Genomic DNA, 20792 nt, shown 5'->3' with positions numbered 1-20792 from the left:
AAGAACCCGTCGAAATAATGGATCGTGAGGTTAAAAGACTTAAGCAAAACAAGATACCAATTGTTAAGGTTCGATGGAATGCTCGTAGAGGACCCGAGTTCACCTGGGAGTGTGAAGATCAGATGAAGAAGAAATACCCGCATCTATTTCCAGAAGATTCGTCAACACCTTCAACAGCTTAAAATTTCGGGACGAAATTTATTCAACGGGTAGGTACTGTAGTGACCCGAACTTTTCCATGTTTATATATATTAATTGAGATTGATATTTACATGATTAAATGTTTCCAACATGTTAAGCAATCAAACTTATTAAGACTTGATTAATTGAAATAGGTTTCATATAGACAATTGACCACCCGAGTTGACCGGTGATTCACGAACGTTAAAACTTGTAAAAACTATATGATAACATATATAAGGTTATATATATAGTTAACATGATATTATGATAAGTAAACATATCATTAAGTATATTAACAATGAACTACATATGTAAAAACAAGACTACTAACTTAATAATTTTGAAACGAGACATATATGTAACGATTATCGTTGTAACGACATTTAATGTATATATATCATATTAAGAGATATTCGTACATCATAATATCATGATAATATAATAATTTAAAATCTCTTTTGATATTATAAACATTGGGTTACCAACATTTAACAAGATCGTTAACCTAAAGGTTTCAAAACAACATTTACATGTAACGACTAACGATGACTTAACGACTCAGTTAAAATGTATATACATGTAGTGTTTTAATATGTATTCATACACTTTTTAAAGACTTCAAGACACTTATCAAAATACTTCTACTTAATAAAAATGCTTACAATTACATCCTCGTTCAGTTTCATCAACAATTCTACTCGTATGCACCCGTATTCGTACTCGTACAATACACAGCTTTTAGATGTATGTACTATTGGTATATACACTCCAATGATCAGCTCTTAGCAGCCCATGTGAGTCACCTAACACATGTGGGAACCATCATTTGGCAACTAGCATGAAATATCTCATAAAATTACAAAAATATGAGTAATCATTCATGACTTATTTACATGAAAACAAAATTACATATCCTTTATATCTAATCCATACACCAACGACCAAAAACACCTACAAACACTTTAATTCTTCAATTTTCTTCATCTAATTGATCTCTCTCAAGTTCTATCTTCAAGTTCTAAGTGTTCTTCATAAATTCCAAAAGTTCTAGTTTCATAAAATCAAGAATACTTTCAAGTTTGCTAGCTCACTTCCAATCTTGTAAGGTGATCATCCAACCTCAAGAAATATTTGTTTCTTACAGTAGGTTATCATTCTAATACAAGGTAATAATCATATTCAAACTTTGATTCAATTTCTATAACTATAACAATCTTATTTCAAGTGATGATCTTACTTGAACTTGTTTTCGTGTCATGATTTTGCTTCAAGAACTTCGAGCCATTCAAGGATCCATTGAAGCTAGATCCATTTTTCTCTTTTCCAGTAGGTTTATCCAAGGAACTTAAGGTAGTAATGATGTTCATAACATCATTCGATTCATACATATAAAGCTATCTTATTCGAAGGTTTAAACTTGTAATCACTAGAACATAGTTTAGTTAATTCTAAACTTGTTCGCAAACAAAAGTTAATCCTTCTAACTTGACTTTTAAAATCAACTAAACACATGTTCTATATCTATATGATATGCTAACTTAATGATTTAAAACCTGGAAACACGAAAAATACCGTAAAACCGGATTTACGCCGTCGTAGTAACACCGCGGGCTGTTTTGGGTTAGTTAATTAAAAACTATGATAAACTTTGATTTAAAAGTTGTTATTCTGAGAAAATGATTTTTATTATGAACATGAAACTATATCCAAAAATTATAGTTAAACTCAAAGTGGAAGTATGTTTTCTAAAATGGTCATCTAGACGTCGTTCTTTCGACTGAAATGACTACCTTTACAAAAATGACTTGTAACTTATTTTTCCGACTATAAACCAATACTTTTCTGTTTATATTCATAAAATAGAGTTCAATATGAAACCATAGCAATTTGATTCACTCAAAACGGATTTAAAATGAAGAAGTTATGGGTAAAACAAGATTGGATAATTTTTCTCATTTTAGCTACGTGAAAATTTGTAACAAATCTATTCCAACCATAACTTAATCAACTTGTATTGTATATTATGTAATCTTGAGATACCATAGACACGTATACAATGTTTCGACCTATCATGTTGACACATCTATATATATTTCGGAACAACCATAGACACTCTATATGTGAATGTTGGAGTTAGCTATACAGGGTTGAGGTTGATTCCAAAATATATATAGTTTGAGTTGTGATCAATACTGAGATACGTATACACTGGGTCGTGGATTGATTCAAGATAATATTTATCGATTTAATTCTGTACATCTAACTGTGGACAACTAGTTGTAGGTTACTAACGAGGACAGCTGACTTAATAAACCTAAAACATCAAAATATATTAAAAGTGTTGTAAATATATTTTGAACATACTTTGATATATATGTATATATTGTTATAGGTTCGTGAATCAACCAGTGGCCAAGTCTTACTTCCCGACGAAGTAAAAATCTGTGAAAGTGAGTTATAGTCCCACTTTTAAAATCTAATATTTTTGGGATGAGAATACATGCAGGTTTTATAAATGATTTACAAAATAGACACAAGTACGTGAAACTACATTCTATGGTTGAATTATCGAAATCGAATATGCCCCTTTTTATTAAGTCTGGTAATCTAAGAATTAGGGAACAGACACCCTAATTGACGCGAATCCTAAAGATAGATCTATCGGGCCCAACAAGCCCCATCCAAAGTACCGGATGCTTTAGTACTTCGAAATTTATATCATGTCCGAAGGGTGTCCCGGAATGATGGGGATATTCTTATATATGCATCTTGTTAATGTCGGTTACTAGGTGTTCACCATATGAATGATTTTTATCTCTATGTATGGGATGTGTATTGAAATATGAAATCTTGTGGTCTATTATTATGATTTGATATATATATAGGTTAAACCTATAACTCACCAACATTTTTGTTGATGTTTTAAGCATGTTTATTCTCAGGTGATTATTAAGAGCTTCCGCTGTCGCATACTTAAATAAGGACGAGATTTGGAGTCCATGCTTGTATGATATTGTGTAAAAACTGCATTCAAGAAACTTATTTTGTTGTAACATATTTGTATTGTAAACCATTATGTAATGGTCGTGTGTAAACAGGATATTTTAGATTATCATTATTTGATAATCTACGTAAAGCTTTTTAAACCTTTATTGATGAAATAAAGGTTATGGTTTGTTTTAAAATGAATGCAGTCTTTGAAAAACGTCTCATATAGAGGTCAAAACCTCGCAACGAAATCAATTAATATGGAACGTTTTTAATCAATAAGAACGGGACATTTCAGAGACAACCTAATCCAAGGTATGCCAATGCTGCTCATGTGGATGAATCAATACCTATTCAGCCTTCTACTTATGAAGAAGCAGCGCAAAGTCGAGAATGGCAGAAAGCGATGGAAGAAGAAATTAATGCACTAAAAGAAAACCAGACATGGAGTTTAGTTCCAAAGCCAAAAGATGTAAAACCAATATCTTGTAAATGGGTTTACAAGGTGAAGACTCGATCAGATGGCTCCATTGAAAGGTATAAAGCTCGACTTGTTGCTAGAGGTTTTTCTCAACAATATGGGCTGGATTATGAAGAAACGTTTAGTCCAGTGGCGAAGATCACAACAATTCGAGCTCTACTAGCTTTAGCCGCTAGCAAATCTTGGAAGCTGTGGCAGATGGATGTCAAGAACGCTTTCTTACATGGAGAACTTGACAAAAACATTTATATGGAGCAACCAAGAGGCTTTGAGAACAAGATCCATCCTGAGCATGTCTGCAAATTAAATAAGGCACTATATGGCTTGAAGCAGGCTCCAAGAGCTTGGTACGGAAAGATTGGCGAGTTCTTGGTACAAAGTAGTTTCACAGTTGCTCCTTCAGATTCTAGTTTATTTGTGAAACAAGAATAAGGAAAACTAGCCATAGTGCTAGTATATGTGGATGACTTAATCATCACGGGAGATCACTATGAGGAGATCCAAAGGACAAGAGAGAATTTGTCTATAAGATTTCATATGAAGGAGCTTGGAGAACTCAAACATTTTCTTGAACTCGAAATAGAGCAGAAAAGAGAAGGGTTATTTCTGGGACAACAGAAATATGCGCGAGATCTTTTACAAAAGTACGGAATGCTTAATTACAAACCTATCTCAACTCCGATGGATCCGAATGCAAAACTACGAGCAGATGAAGGAAAAAGTCTTCAAGATGTTACCATGTATCGAAAGATGGTCGGAAGTCTTATTTATCTCACACTAAGCCGGCCAGACATATCTTATGCAGTTGGAGTGGTTAGTCGATACATGAGCAATCCGAAGAAGCCTCACCTTGATGTTGTACGACGCATCTTAAGGTATGTTAAAGGCACTATTAACTTTGGTATTTTATACAAGAAAACAAAAGAATGTCCCGTGACTGGATATTGTGACGCCGATTACGCTGGAGACTATGATACACGACGGTCAACAACTGGATACATGTTTAGTCTTGGATCAGGAGTAATATCATGGTGCAGCAAGAGACAACCAACAGTATCCTTGTCAAGCACTGAAGCAGAATATCGATCGGCATCGTCAGCAACACAAGAAATTACATGGTTGAAACAACTAATGGAAGATCTTCAACAATCAACAGACTATCAAGTAGAGCTTTTCTGCGATAACCTATCAGCTATACGTCTAGCAGAGAATCCAGTCTTTCACGCAAGAACAAAACATATAGAAGTACACTATCACTATGTTCGCGAGAAGGTCCTTGAAGGGGAGATCAAGATGGTGCCAACAAAGACAGATGAACAGGTAGCAGATATATTCACCAAGAGCCTAAGTAAACCGAAGTTTACAAAATTCAGAGAAGCACTTGGAATGGTCTGCAAGACATCGTTGAAAGAAAATTTGCATTGAGGGGGAGTGTTAAAATACAATGCAAATTTAGAATAATATGTAATTAGTAAATGTATATGGGTAAAATATCTAGATATTAGAATATGAGAGAAAAATCTAAAAATTGAAATGTAAAAGAAAAATCTAGATATTTGTAGGTTGTAGAAATATCTAGATATTTATATATCCATGGAAATATCTAGGTTCTAGAATGTTCCATGGAGTAGTATAAATATGGGAGGAGATTTCATTTGTGTTGTGTGAAGTTGTGAGAGTGAAATAAGAAGTGAGTTGAAAAGAAGAGAAGAAGAGTGTGAGTTAGCGAAAGTAGAGAAGAGAAAGCTTGTAAGTAATATTGTAATTGTAATTTAATATAAGTGTTTTTGTTAAGTTTCCCGATCAAGCCTTAGTTTGTGTTTAAGTTCTTAGTGCACTTTTGTTGTTCTTATTATATGGTCGGCTCTGCCGCCTAAGTAATACATGGTCGGTTATACCGCCTAAAGATATATGGTCGACACTGTCGCCTAAGTACATTGTGCACTAAGGATTTATAAAATTAAAGGCTAACCAACGTCAAAGTGTTGGTGTAGTGAGTCTAGTATAGTCTAGATCCTCTATAGTGGGTGTGTTGGGCTCGTCGAAGCTTCCAACATTCTCCAAAATGTAACGGTGCAAACGAAACGCAAAGCTTCCATTAACTTCTCTAGTTCCATCTTCTATATGTACTGCAATTTCAAAAGATTAAAACTTTAGCGCAAACATAACCTAAATTTGTTGGTTAAAATATTTATAACTCCATTTGAGTACACCAACTGTTCCACAATAGCAAAAGTTTGAAGCTAACAAACAAACAAAATATAAATAAATAAATGCTAAACTCGACATAAACTACTCCGTATTACAAATACTGACTACTTAGGGTGGTGCGTTTGTTTGCTTATGGTTCAGCACTTAATACTGAACCATTCAGCATTCAATGCATTTATTTCTGACCTCTGAATGACATATGGTGCTGAATGGTTCAGAATTCAGCTCTGAACCATTCAGAGATGAAACACTCTCTTAACCATATGAGCCTAAATTATCTATAATATTCTTCTCAAATCATAATCTAATCACCTAACTAACAAGTATATTGAATTTTTTATTCATGTCACACGTTATTAAGGTAGTTTTAGTCAGTTCATATCGGTAATTCTAAATGATTATCAAACAAATTATTTTCATTCAGAGCAAACCTTATTCAAAGGCTTTGAACCATTTAGATTCTGAATCATTCAGTACTAAATAATTCAGTTTTATCAAACGCACCCTTAATATAAGAAACATAATCATAACAATTAAACTGCATCAAAACATCATATTGGATCACCAAAAATCTGATAACAAATAGCATCAAAACAGCTCAAATATGCACAAAAACCACCCAAAAGAGCATTAAAATAGCCTGAATGTGCACAAAATCTGCCCAATAACAGTTTAAAATGTCACAAAAATAAAGCCAAAAAAAATGCACAACTAATTAAATCCTAAAGTTATTCTCATGTTTTGGAAACGTTGGAATTACATCTTTATCATTAAATTGGCGAGAACTTGTACCACACAAACATCCAAAAACTCCTCAACAATTAAAAATATATTATCTTATTAAGAGTAATCCAGTAAAAAAGTTCTTGTCCAATTGACTATTTAATCCAAAATAAGAAAATATATGAGTAATTAATACAGAGTATGCAAAACGAATCAAGATAGCATAATTTATTTGAAGTTTAACTTTTATGTACATACATGACCAAACTTTGAGTAAACGATGATTACTTTTCACATTAGACTCGTTGCGCATCAGACATACACCAAAAGTTAAATTTTTAACATCTATAGTTTCTATTATATTGCTAAAATGATAATGTCATTATTAGGCTGATTCATTTGTTAAGAAAAAATCAAAAAATAAAAAATAAAAAAATCTAAGCATTGTGGGTGATGTCATTAATCTAAATAATTTTGAAATAAAATTAAATCTTATTAATTAATTATAATTATTAAATCTTTTTAATAATTATTTTAATTATTAAAATTAAATAATTTTAATTAATTATTTTGAATTAAGTACGAGAAGGTATAAAAGTTAGGTAGAAGAAAAATCAATTCTACATTTATTTTTTGATTTACACTTTAAGATAAAATGACAACCAATATTATCTCTTATGATTGGATGTGGATGGTTAAATATGAATTTTAGGTGTTTGATGAAATGTTCAGCTGACGAATTTCTTAGTCGGACTATGTGGTTCCACGGGTCATAAAGTTAAATAACTTTAGCATTTACGTTCACTTAATATCTATCATTAAACTGTTTCGTTTAAACAAACCCGTGATTCCACGGGTCATTTCACTAGCTTATATTGCAAACCCTAACTTAACCATTGGTTGACGGTTCAAAATTTAATTTTTTGGTCAAAGATGAATTTTTGGGGTTATAAAATGTCAAAGTGAAAATGGTCATTTTAATATAAATTTAAGAAAAAATTACGTCGTTGGTACATGTGGTTTGTTCACATTTGCATCATAACACCTAAACTAATTTTTTTGCGTAGTTGGTACCTCAACTTTGCTTAACTATCGTGGTTGGCACCCCAACTTAACTGCCGTCAATGTTTATTGATTAACCTCTAACATTATAGAGTGATAAATGCACAAGGAGTACTAGTGTAATACAGTAAAAATTTAAGGACTATCCTTATAAATTTGAATAAATCACATGTACTTTGCCCAGTAGCCTCAATCCAAATATATGTTTACTGTTTGCTTAGAACATACAGTCAATTTTAAAGTAATCTAATTTTACTTCCAACTCTATTGTACTTTGTACTTATCCTACATTATAACTTGTTATCTTTCAATTATGGTTACTTACTCTTCGGACGTGGCAAAATAGATAAACACAGTTTATACATATATTATTTTTTTTGGAAAGGCAAATTTATTATATACAAGTAAGAATTTACAATGCATGAAGCACACTACATGATTCTCACTTCACACTTACAATTAACAGTATGTGTAAGTGCCAAAACTATCCTAAGAATACAGTAGGAATATTGTGTCACTTGACACTCACTGATCTCACAGTAGCAACACTAAAACTGACTCATTGACAAGTAGGCAATGAATCTACCATTTGCAATACACACTAGATGAAAATTTGTGGATTATGTATCCAATTGTGCCAGTCGATTACCTTGTCCTTGCACCTTTTCGCAATCCACTCGAAACTTGTAACTTGGATTTCGTTTAAAGCGACTGGTGTGTTCCAACATTTATTTGTAAACACCTTTTGATTTCGGTTTTTCCAAATTAAGTAGGAACACGTCCACACAACCGCTTGCCAAATAACTTTCCCCATCAATGAGTTTGCTTGACCCGAATCAATGAAAAGGTCCCCGACGTTAATAAATGGGATCTCACCTCGCCCCCACCAATCAAAGACTTTGCACCAAACTTCAAAGGCATGTTTACAATGGATTAGTGAGTAGTTTACCGATTCAATATCGTCATCACATAATGGACAACGAACCGAATTGAGGTCAACCCCCTCTTTTGTCAAGTTCGGATAAAACCGGAAGACGCATTTTTCTTGCTCTCCATACAAATACCTCCACTTTTTTTGGGAACAAGTTTATTGTGTAGAGTCTCAAAATTTGAATCACTCGAGTTTAAAATTCTCGAGTTAAGCACGATCGTAAGAGCTTTTGTTGTGAAGATCCCGTTGCTAGCCGGTGCCCACTTCCATGTATCCTTCTTTTCCGGGGTTAAAGCCACACCCAAGATCAATTCGGACAAACTTTGTAGTTCTCCTCCTGTACGTCCGGTTGGTTCTCTTGCCCAATGCCAATTACACACCCAATTTGAACCGTTCCAAATGATCCGATCTTTGACCGAAGCATTAGTTTCGGTTTCAAGTCTCCAAAGCCTTTTGAATTTGTCTTTTAGTACCTCGTTTTCTATCCATGAATCGTTCCAAAATGAAGTCGAGCCGCCATCACCTAGTTCTTTCACAAACAAGTTTCGAAAAGGAATACCAATCTCAATAATATTATAACCGGTTTTGATAATGTCATTCCATACCGATTTATAGGTCTCGATATTTAATGGATTATCAACCAAGAGTCCGCCCGATGGTCCATAGATACTCGAAATGACCTTGACCCACAATGAGGTGGTTTCGGTTTTAAACCTCCACCACCACTTGCCAATCAAAGCCAAGTTTTTGCCTTTTAAACATCACAAATTTAACCCACCCTCCCCATACGGTAATTGTGTGACCTCCCATTTGACCCACGAGATTTTTGATTTATTTCCCCCCGACCCGCCCCAAAAAAAAGAACGCCTTACACACTCTAGTTTTTTGATCACACATGGCGGGGCACGGAAGAGCGAGAAGTAGTACAACGAAAGACTATTCAACACCGATTTAACAAGAGTCAAACGCCCACCAAACGACACCGTTCTAGCTTTCCAATCCGAAAGACGTTTCTCAAATTTATCTACTACCGGTTTCCAAGTATCTTCTTTTTTCATATTGCCCCCAACGGGGAGGCCAAGGTAAATAAAAGGTAGCGAACCAACTTTGCAACCAAATGAGCTCGCCATGTTTTCAACTTCAATTTTTTCCACACCCACTCAAATTAAACTACTTTTATGATAGTTAACCTTTAACCCAGAAGTAAGTTCAAAACATTTGAGGAGCTTCATAAGATTTCGAACATTTCCCTCACTCCATGAACCAAAGAAATCGTATCATCCGCGTATTGTAGGTGTGAAATGGGAACTTTTGCATGACCAACTTCCACCCCCAAGAAAGATTTGTTATCAACCGCATTCTTTGTTAGAACATTTAGACCTTCCGCCGCCAAAATAAAGAGAAAAGGTGAAAGTGGATCACCTTGTCTTACACCCCTTTCTAAATAAAACTCACTAGTGGGAGATCCATTCACAAGAATCGAAATAGAAGCCGATTTGAAACATGATAATCTCCATTTTACCCCAAATCCCACAATTTCCATTATTTCTAGCAAAAAATCCCATTCTAAGCAATCAAAAGCTTTCTCGAAATCAACCTTGAAAATTAGACTTTTAGCCCGTTTGTTTTTTAAATACGAGAGTGTTTCGTTTGCAACAAGTGCCCCATCTAAAATATTTCTCCCCTTTATAAACGCACTTTGTTCAAACCCGATTAAGTTAGGGATAACCTTTTTTAACCGAGTAGCAAGAATTTTCGCAATGACCTTGTAGTAACTCCCTATCAAACTAATCGGGCGAAAATCATTCAAATCAATTGGATCCACCTTTTTTGGGACTAAAGTGATGAATGACGCATTACATCCTTTAGAGATTTCACCTTTTTCCCAAAACTCAATCAATGCTACCCTAAGATCCTCCTTAATAATGTTCCAGTATTTCTTATAAAATCCCATATTGAACCCATCCGGACCCGGTGCTTTTGAACTCCAACACTCCTTGATCGCTTCCCAAATTTCGGTTTCACAAAATTGTACCTCGAGTTCCTGAGCTTCAATTTTTTTTAATTTCTTTAAACCGTTTACTGATTGACATATGAACTTAGGCCTGTATTTGTTTTTCGAACCAAATCGCGCCCGGAAGTGTTCCAACACCGCCTCCTTTACAACCTTTGGGTCTTCATTCCATGATCCGTTGATATTTTAACCCCGAATATTACACTTATTGTACCGCCTACGGATAGATGAGTGAAAATATTTAGAGTTTTCGTCACCCTCAAGAACCCAACGAATACGCGCTTTTTGTTTCAGCATACTCGATTTAATTTTTTCTTTTTCTATCCACGCCTTTCGATATTCCAACCATCGAGTTCGATCATCATCACTAATTGAACCGGATTCAGCAAGTAACTCTAGTTTAGTAGCTTCGTCTTTTAGTACAACTATTTCGTCATCCAAACTACCAAATTCTTTTTTGCTCCAACCTCTCAACTCATTTTTCACATTTTTTAACCGGTCTCGAAATAAACAATCCTTTTTCCAACTAACCACGCTTTTAGCCCATGAGTCATGAATTACTTGATCCACCCCCTCCTTTTTGAACCACTCATCAAAGATTTTAAAGGGTTTAGGTCCAAAGTCGATGATCTTATCCCTAAGCATTAACGGGCAATGATCCGACTCTCTACGTTCTAAGGCGACAACCGAAAGGTCATTCCAAAGGTTAATGTACTTATCATTTACGAAGAAACGGTCTAGCTTACTAAATTTCGTTCCATCATCACTAATGCGAGTGAACCTTTTCCCATTATTTGGGATCTCAATCAAGTTATTCATTGTAATGAAATCGTTAAACCGTGTAGCCCGACATTGGTGAAAGTCACAATTTAACCTATCTGATTGGTTTCTAACCTCATTAAAGTCACCACATACCACCCAAGCCGAGTCAATACTCCGTAAAAGACTATCACTTCCAATACATATATTTGTGTTACTTGTAAGAACTGAGAACTGAGATTCCAATACAGAATAAGTATCAGGTGCTTATTAATTACTCGTATCTTTTACCAATTAATTACTTGTAAGGCAGTGTATATGTGTACATATATTTGTGTAACTACCTTTCGATTAAGAAGAAGAATGAGAGCTTGTGTAACAGTAACACGAAGTGATGATGGAAGCACAATAGCAGATGACGTAAGAAATTCCACTAGCTCGTTGGGATAACCTGATAGCTGGTTAGGGTAAAAAGGAGTAACGTGAGCCAAAAACATGGCGCGGTCACCGAGGTCTTTAGCAACGGTAGGATCACTTCCAACGCCACCGCTGACGACGGAAGTGAAATTTAAAGCCGCCTGCTGTTGAAATAATTCGACGGACGACTTAAATTGACTGTAAATAATCAATCAATCACACTCTCATTGATTTCTTGATTTTAAAAAGTCCCAATTTTTATATTCGGGTTTTAATTTCAATCACACCCACAATCATATCTATCGATCATACCCTTGTTTTAAGTTCAAGCAATATTCCAGTTCATCCTCTATTTCTTGTTTATGGCTTAATCCTTCTATTTTTAATCTTAACGAGAATGGGAATTTGGTAGCTTTAAGATGGTTTAAATTTGTTAGATTATATACTGAACTTAGATTTAACATCAAATTTAAATATTTATTTATCTTGTAAAGCAAAGTTAAAATGCATGGATCAGTTGTGGTTCTGAACAAATATAAAAAATGCAAATTAAACCATAAAGAAAGCATTACTGAAGTGATTGATTTGTAAAATTTGTTAATATCATGCCAAGTATTAATGATATTTAATTTCGTTGGAAGATAAGGTACACCACATGTGATTTGTTCAAATTTGTGAGGACAGTCCCTATATTTTTACTGTATTACACTGTAGTCCTTGAGCTTTTATGACTGTATAATGCGAGAGATTAACCGTTAAACTTTAACGGCAGTTAGGTTGGGGTGCTAACTACGATAATTAAGCAAAATTGAGGTACCAACTACGCAAAAAAATAGTTTAGGTGCTATGATGCAAATGTGAACAAACCACAGGTACTAACGGCGTAATTTTTTCTAAATTTAAACTAGATAGATACAAGTTTTGAGTTTCTGAATAAATGAATGATTATGTTTACGTTTCTGAACAATTATGTAAAAATTTATGTATATGACTTTCATATGTATTTGCACATAAAATTGCATTATACAAATGTAATTTACCGTGTCTTATCTAAATAAATGTATAAAGGTCCCGATTACTGTCTTCAAAATCCTGACCGAGTAGCGAGCTTTTCTCTTTGTTTACTCCTATCCCACAATAAAAAAAAACTAGTAATATATAAAGAAACTTCATCTAATCTACACCTTGTAAATGCAAGCAAATATTTCTTTCACAGTTTCATATATCAGAATACTTATCTTGCACTGCCAGAATATGTGTAGAGCATGTATAGTCCTTGAAGACATTGAACCAATAAAGGATTAAATGATAAACAATTCAAAGAACGTCATTAGTAATATGAGAGGATATAATTAAGAAGCAAAATATCTACTGAGAATTAGTGAATGACTCGTGGAACCACGAGTTTGTTTAAACAAAACAGTTTAATGATATGTTTTAGGTATTAAGTGAACGTAAATGCTAAAGTCATTTAATTTAATGACCCGTGAAATCACAGAGTCCGATTAAGAAACTCGTCAGCTGAACATTTCATCAAACACCTAAAATGCATATTAAACAATCCACATCCAATCATAAGAGATAATATTGGTTGTCATTTTATTTTAAAAGTGTAAATTAATATATTAATTTAGAATTGGTTTCCTTCTGCCTAACTTTTATACATTCTCGTACTCAATTCAAATAATTAATTAAAATAATTCAAAATTATTTAATTTAATAATGAAAATAATTATTAATAAGATTTAATAATAATTAATTAATTAATAAGATTTAACTTTAATTCAAAATTATTTAGATTAAAGACATCACCCACAATGCTTGAATTTTTTTCTTTTATTTTTTGATTGTTTTTTAACAAAAGAATTAGCTTAATAATGACATTATCATTATAGGATTTTAATAGAAACTATAGATAGATAGCACCTGAACGATAATACTTAGTTTGTATGATTTACGTGTAAAACTTGAAAATAACAAAGTGGCTTGAGGAACTTTGTTTTTAAGAGCATCTGGTTCCTGAGTAATGAGTTCAACTAATATTGACCGACTGTTTGTAGAGGTATTTGGCTCATTATGTGCAATCAATTTCAGTAACTTCGTATCAGAGCTTTATAAGCTTTATTGGTCATCGAAAGTCACAGGTTATGGTTATTTTTTCATAAAACACAAATACACGATTGCTTAATCGAGATCCTATATGATTAGAGGCTTAACCAGAAAAAGCAATGGAAAGATACATGCCACAAGCTGATTAAAAAGGACAAAAATCCTCAATATGAATCAAGATAGGAACAACATTCGCGCAAAGTTAAAAACAAAATCACAAGTCAAAGATACTTTTGGAACCAAAATTAAGATCTAACCACCGAAAACTGGTCATGTTCATACTAGTAATCACGGTAGCCATTGCCCCTTCCATTAGAAACGCCACCATAGCGTCCACCTCTTGATGAGTCGTAACTTCCTCTGCCTCTCCCCGTTCCTCTTCCTCCTCCTGCTCAAACCAACCATATTTCAAAACATATGCCACTCGACTTCTCAAAATTTTGTAACATTTAAAAGCTCTGATAGAAATTAGGTTAACCTTAAACAATTTTTGTACTATCATTTATATTGGTAATGATCAACTAAGGTGTAACCTATGATTACAAACACTCTTCCATCCAGCCCGAGATAATATAAACCATTGATACCACTCTTTACATTTAGGTACCAAACTACCAATACAAGGGTAATTCAGTAAAACTAGTGCTCACTACTACTACTATATACTAAAAGACACTTGTTTGGGTGTCGTTTGCATACTCAAAACGACAAGGTGGTCGGTGTCTACAGTAATTCGTCGCTGATGTCATCATGCTAAGGTCAGCATGATGCAATAATTCTATTTTTTAGAAAATTAGTCTTTTTTTTAGGTTTAAGATATAGATGTGAATCCATTCCTTTTTTGTTACCAACAGAAACAGTATTCTTCTATCAAATTTGCCACCTCTACCAAAAAAGAATCATCTGGTATGCCTTTCTAGAAAGAAAAAAAATGGTATAGATGTGTTTTTTTTGAGATCACTGGTTTAAAAAAAATTAAAAAGAGCTCTTAAAGATAAATGTATAACATAAGAAGCACTAGGGTACGTACTTCCTCCACGAGAACTGCTGCTACTGCTGTTTGCTCTTCTTTCTTCAACATATACTTGCCTTCCTGCTAGTTGTATTGGTGAAGCCTGAAAATATAGATACAAATAATTCATACAACTTACATTTTAATGATCTAAATACGATCAAAACCATAGCTAATAAAATTAGCAAAAAGACAAGATTAGCGAAAGTGAGAAAAAACATGGAGGTCAAACCTGAATAGCTTTCTGAACACCACTGACATCCTCAAACTCTACAAAGGCAAAGCAAATAGCAATGTCCTGTACAGCTTACAAGTTATTAGATGCTACACTAATTAACACTTATAAGATAATGTAGATGTTAGAACATTAAAGAAAAAACCTTGCGATTCTTTAAAAATACACCATCTTCTTTGATTCTCCCAAAGTTCTTGAACTCTTCAAGAATATCCAGAGTAGTAGCAGTAGTGGGCAAATTCCTCACATAAACAGACTTCGATTCACCTATAAATATAAATAGTACACGAATATTTATAGGTACTTTTCACCATTCTTGATGGTTGTGCAAAATATATTCAAACGACGCGACACGAATAAAACACACACACACCTTAATCCAAACAATTTAGCTATAGAAGAAATGGGTTAAAAGTTGTTTCGAGTAGGTTTCTTTTAAGAATAAATATAGTCGCATTGGTCCTTATATTCAAAATAAAAAACTATTGTAAAATAAGAGTACATTTTTGACGTATATTGTAAACTAAATAGTTTCAAAGATTATAGAATAATATTGACTAGTGCTACGGGTCAAGTCAAACAGCAGGTTTCGACCTTAACCTATTTGACCCATTACCAGAGATGCCCATTTTACCATAGATAACCAAAAGAAAGACATAATATAGTTAGAATGATGACCTTCTTCATTAACTAAAGCTTCCTCTGGAACTTGATAAGTAGTTTCAGGCACGTATGAAGACACTGGTTCTGGTGGCTGATCCCAACTTCTTGTAGTAGTTGATGGGACACTCTTAATGACTGTTGCTGGAACTGACGGTACAGATTTTCCCTTAGCTTGCAACTATTTAACCAACACAGTAAAAATGTAAAAAAAATGTTAGGCAGATATACTATATTAAAGGTGATATATTGGGTAGGTTGGCATTGTAAAAATAATAACAATAATAAAAAATAATAAATAATAAAAAAAATCCAATCATGGCCACCAATGCCTATTCTCCAAGGTTCTCTAGCATTTATAGAAGAGATTCATATCTAGCTACAAATATTGAATTTAATGATTATCCTTAATAAACTAAAGATGTTAACTTTAACTTGCGCCTTAAAGAAACATACAATCTATAACATACAATAGTTAACTTTTTAGCTTATCCTTAATAATAGTTCTCTTTTTAGCTTAAATTTTAGATCTTTTTACCTGAGTGACAGTCTATAACATACAACACTTAGCCCAAGTCAATGTAAACGGTTCAAACTCACCAATTTTACACTAATTCAATGCTTTATACAACGATAAAATTTACTTACTATAGAAGCGTAAGTGAATTTCATGGGTTCTGATGCAGGCACTTGCACAGATTGAATTGGTTCTTGAACATATTCCACTGTGTTGTATTGCAATGGCTGCTCTTGAACATACTCTTGTACAGTGTTTTGATGTGAAGGCTCTTGAACATGATCCACATTGTTATAAGAAGGCTCATTTACTGGTTGTTCTTCCTCGTAATCTTCACTATATTCATCTTCTTGTTGCTGCTGATAATGGTGTTGTTCAGAAGTGTTGTAGTAGTTACCTTCATTTTCTCCTTCTAAATCTAAAGATTTGATATTCTCCCTTACTTGAATCTCTAATGCATCTTCACCAACTGTATATAAAATCAACCATCACTTTTTAGTGAAATAATATCAAAAAAGTTATCGCTCTTAAAACCTAATTCATTTTTAGCCAGACGTTTGAAACTTAGTCGCACTAATCAATTTCTAATGTTTGAGCTACCCGTCCATGATCATAACATGCCAAATATTTACATTCCATATAGCCAAACTTGGCCAAAAAAAGAATGAGACAAATCGCAAAATACGTGGATGACATAGGTGCAAAATTACCAAACAAAACTTCAGTGAATATGCGATACCTAATAACATTGGAGAAGTAGAGTTTAACGGTTGGAAATCATTTTTATGTCTAGCAGCAACCAGTCCGAGATGATGGTTAATGACGTCATCACCGACAAAATGAAAGATGTCGTTCATAACAAAGTATCCCTTCTCCTGGGGAGCAAGAAAAAACGTCTGAAAAAACTTCCGCCTACCACTGAAGCACTTTGACTTAACCGAACCAGAAAGCACCACCGTAATTCCTTCACCCCATGATTCAAGAGAGTTTAAGGTCTTGATCTCAATCCCGGTAAACTGTAATGATTGAATAAGTGTATGGATTTCCTGCAACAAACCAATAACATGATCCATTGTTAACTTACTGAAGATATAAACCAGCACAAAGGGGAAGAGAAATATAACTTATAAGATACATGTATTGCAGTATATATGGCAAACAGGATGGACAATGGTTAAAAATGCGTCGAGTCAAAACAGGTAAAGCTTAGTACTGATCAGTTTGGGTTAACCTACGAACTACCAACACATTATGTCCATTAAAAGATAAGATTACAAAATCTAACATGTTGGATATTAATATAAAAACCCAAATATTATATTTGAACGCGGTTCTTTAGTAGTTGTAAACAAAAAATAGACTGATATATTCGAAAGAATGAGCCGCTTCTAATTAACTAAAAATTTTAGTATCTTTTTAAAATAGAAGTTTTAACTTGTTTGCAAAATTTATGATCAACTTTTAAACTGTTTAATTGGCTTCCATTTTAATAACATATAGACGTGTGGTCAGGTTTAACCTGTTTGACACGTTTCTTAATAGCTAAAATCAATATAAAAAAAAACATATTTCAAACAAAGTGAAACCTAAATCTTCCGCAACAGGACAATAAAAGCTCTTCCACAATGCAGAAATCTAAGAAAATAGAGGAAGCGAACTAAACTTAAACCCCTTATATTCGTGGAATTAAAAATAAAATAAAACTGTAAAGGGGCAGAAAAGTTGGCACAATTCCAGATTTAAAAAAAGACTTGACGACTTAACGAATGTGCATGAACTATCAAAAGAAATGAACTGGCATCCTCGTACTTTTTACTGTAGTTAAAAAATAATGGTGCAACTTAGGAAACATGTGAGTTTTATGTCCCTACAAGTAATTCATATATAGAGTATACCACTAGTTTGATAACACTTAACCCAAGTGGTGTAACAATGTAGGACACAATGCAGATAGTACTCTTACAGGTTCTACCCATTAAACAACATACACCTAAAAGCATTATAAACGCATTGCAAGATTGAATCTAACCAGGGTGTGGTTACGAATATCAAAACCGACCATCGCAACTCAAGGAACCAAAACCATACAAATGTTTACTATATAGATATGCAAGTAATTGTACAATTATTGTCAATAAATGAACAACGTAAAACAATATCCAACCGCATTCAATACACAAAATTTACGCGACTATCATAAGCAAACGAGTCAAGAAAAGAATACACTCACAAATACAGCAGATGCTTTCACTGTTGATTCGCCATCAACGCGAACCATAGTACTAGAATCAGTATAGAACTGATGAGCGAATTCGGGTTGCTGTTGAAGCACCTGATAATACTGTTGAACAAAGTATGACCCAACCTACCCAAAATCAACAAATAAACAAACTATTTAATCCTTCATTATTATCATTATCATTATCATTATAATCATACAAAACACAACATTAATACATATATGTACACACACATGAATCATTATCTAAGCATAAATCATATTAATTTGATGCAAGCACAAAACATATACAGACACACATATAACAAGACGTACATATATATGCAGATGTATATGTATATACCTGTGAGGCAGTAACGGAAGATGAGTATGGACTGGCCATTGCAAAAACTATTTAATAAAAACCCTAATTTGGTAAAACACTATGAAGTGAGCGATAACAAGTAATATTTAGGGTTTCAGTAACTAAAACCCTAATTTAGTAAATGGAGCATGTGTATATGATCAAGATCTGTAGAGAAACAATGGAAGATTTTGAAAACTTAATTTTGGGAATCTTAAGGGTTTTAATTTATGATTATAACCGTTGGATCGAGATATGCCAATGAGTCAGCTGGACGGTGGAGATGGGCTCGTGGTAATGGTGGTGAGGGAATATTACTAGTTGGACCATACACTTTCAACTTTTGACAAATTTAACATTATCTCAAATAAAATGTACATCTACAATTTAGTGGTTAGATGGTTTTTTAACTGCGGTTAGGAGTAACTGACGGAATTTGAACGTGATGTCGGAACTCATTCGTCCGATCATTTTTTAAAACGGACATTACAGTTCACCGTCCCTTAGGAGGAAACCCTCACCCATACGGGCATCGAGTGTGGGAAAACTCCTCGGGTGAGGCTCGAACGCAAGGCGTCTATAACCTCCGAGACCCATAAAATGGGGTGGCTAACCTCAAGAAAAATATTTTTCCAACTCATGTAGATTGAATCTCTGACCTCCCTAATGAAAAATCTAGTCATAACCAATACAACAATACCTTAAGATATGTTAGACCGTTTGTTATGAACCCAACTAACAACGCGACTAGCTAATTTGGCAAAAAGTCACCCTCCACTTCCACGTTACGGTGCTTAAGAAATGGCCGCCAAAAGTGGGTGTGGCAAGTAGGGGTGTTCATTTTCGGATATCCGAAATTCGGATATCCGAATTTTCGGATATCCGAAAATTCGGATATCCAAAAACCCCATCCGAAATCCGAATCCGAAATTTCGGATATCCGAAAAACCCCACTGGCAAGGGCGTGAATTGGAATTCCCACTGAGAAGGCAACGTACATTTATGCCACATGGAGCATTTTGATTAGTTCGGTTCAATTTCTATTGGTTTCTATATGCATATTTTACAAACAAACAAAAAAAATCATTGTTTATCAATAAATAATCTATCGCACAGTTAATTTATAACACACGATATACATTATACTTTCAAAATTACACTACAAATTTCTCTCAAATTATAAACAATATTTACTTCGCAAAGGATAAAATTTACAAAATGCTCGATTTTCTCCTCGAGTTCGATTCCGAAGATGAGGATATTGTACAAATTATTTATCTAGTGACTCAAAAAGTAGGTGTTACACAATGAAATCCCGTGATTATTATTAAGTACTCGTACGCTATTTATAATACAATGAAACCCTAATGACTTTAAACCCTAACGGACCCAAACCCACATATTGGACTTAGGCCTAACCTATTATCTAACACTCCCCCGCTGTCTGAACGATAAAATCGCGAAAGTTCGGACTGGAGTTACAAAAATTATAAAAACTAACAAATAAATAAAAGTAACATTTTTTTTTTTCTTTGTTGCACCGAATAGAATGATATTCGCGGATTTGATTGCAATTGCTTGACTGCTTATTCCTTTTCAGTAGCGTTTTTTCTTTTCTTTTACGTCGTGACTTGCTTTGCCTAAGGATTGAGCAGAACTTGGTCATAGAACTTTTGTCCACGATAACAGTCATCTTCAACGCTGCAAAAGAAAGTTTTTTTTTTTTTTGTATATATTCCTCTTTTTTTCGGGGTTTGGAACCTAGTCAAGCTAGGCTGCTCAGCCTCACGCCAATGATTATTATTATTGCATCTGGCCAGGTGCGCATCATTTGTAGATGAAAAGCTCGTACATAGAAGCAAAGGTCAAGACAAAATCTAAAAACAATAATAATAACTTTTTCTTTTA

At 33.9% G+C, this 20792-nt stretch overlaps 1 protein-coding gene and 1 pseudogene across 2 annotated transcripts; both read right to left on the bottom strand.

The window, feature by feature from the left end:
• The window catches only part of LOC139870116 (uncharacterized), a 52519-nt pseudogene extending 43950 nt beyond the window's left edge, over positions 1-8569 (bottom strand).
• Positions 8570-14000: 5431 nt separating this feature from the next.
• Positions 14001-19055, bottom strand: LOC139872399 (nuclear transport factor 2-like). 2 transcript variants are annotated; one of them, XM_071860266.1, is made up of 9 exons: positions 18885-19055; positions 18533-18667; positions 17042-17348; positions 16434-16771; positions 15804-15966; positions 15271-15392; positions 15123-15188; positions 14909-14993; positions 14001-14266 (listed from the first exon to the last, which is right to left on the bottom strand). In XM_071860266.1, exons 1-9 carry the CDS (start codon positions 18921-18923, stop codon positions 14160-14162), a joined length of 1362 nt encoding a protein of 453 aa, XP_071716367.1. In that variant the 5' UTR covers positions 18924-19055; the 3' UTR covers positions 14001-14159. The 2 variants fall into 2 exon arrangements, with proteins under 2 accessions (XP_071716367.1, XP_071716368.1); XM_071860267.1 differs by having other exon boundaries at positions 14001-14263.
• Positions 19056-20792: the final 1737 nt, after the last annotated feature.

Source organism: Rutidosis leptorrhynchoides, chromosome 10 (assembly GCF_046630445.1).
Source record: "Rutidosis leptorrhynchoides isolate AG116_Rl617_1_P2 chromosome 10, CSIRO_AGI_Rlap_v1, whole genome shotgun sequence".
Lineage (NCBI taxonomy): Eukaryota > Viridiplantae > Streptophyta > Magnoliopsida > Asterales > Asteraceae > Rutidosis > Rutidosis leptorrhynchoides.
Note: the sequence above shows the minus strand (reverse complement) of the source record. Positions and strands in the feature narration are given on the sequence as shown.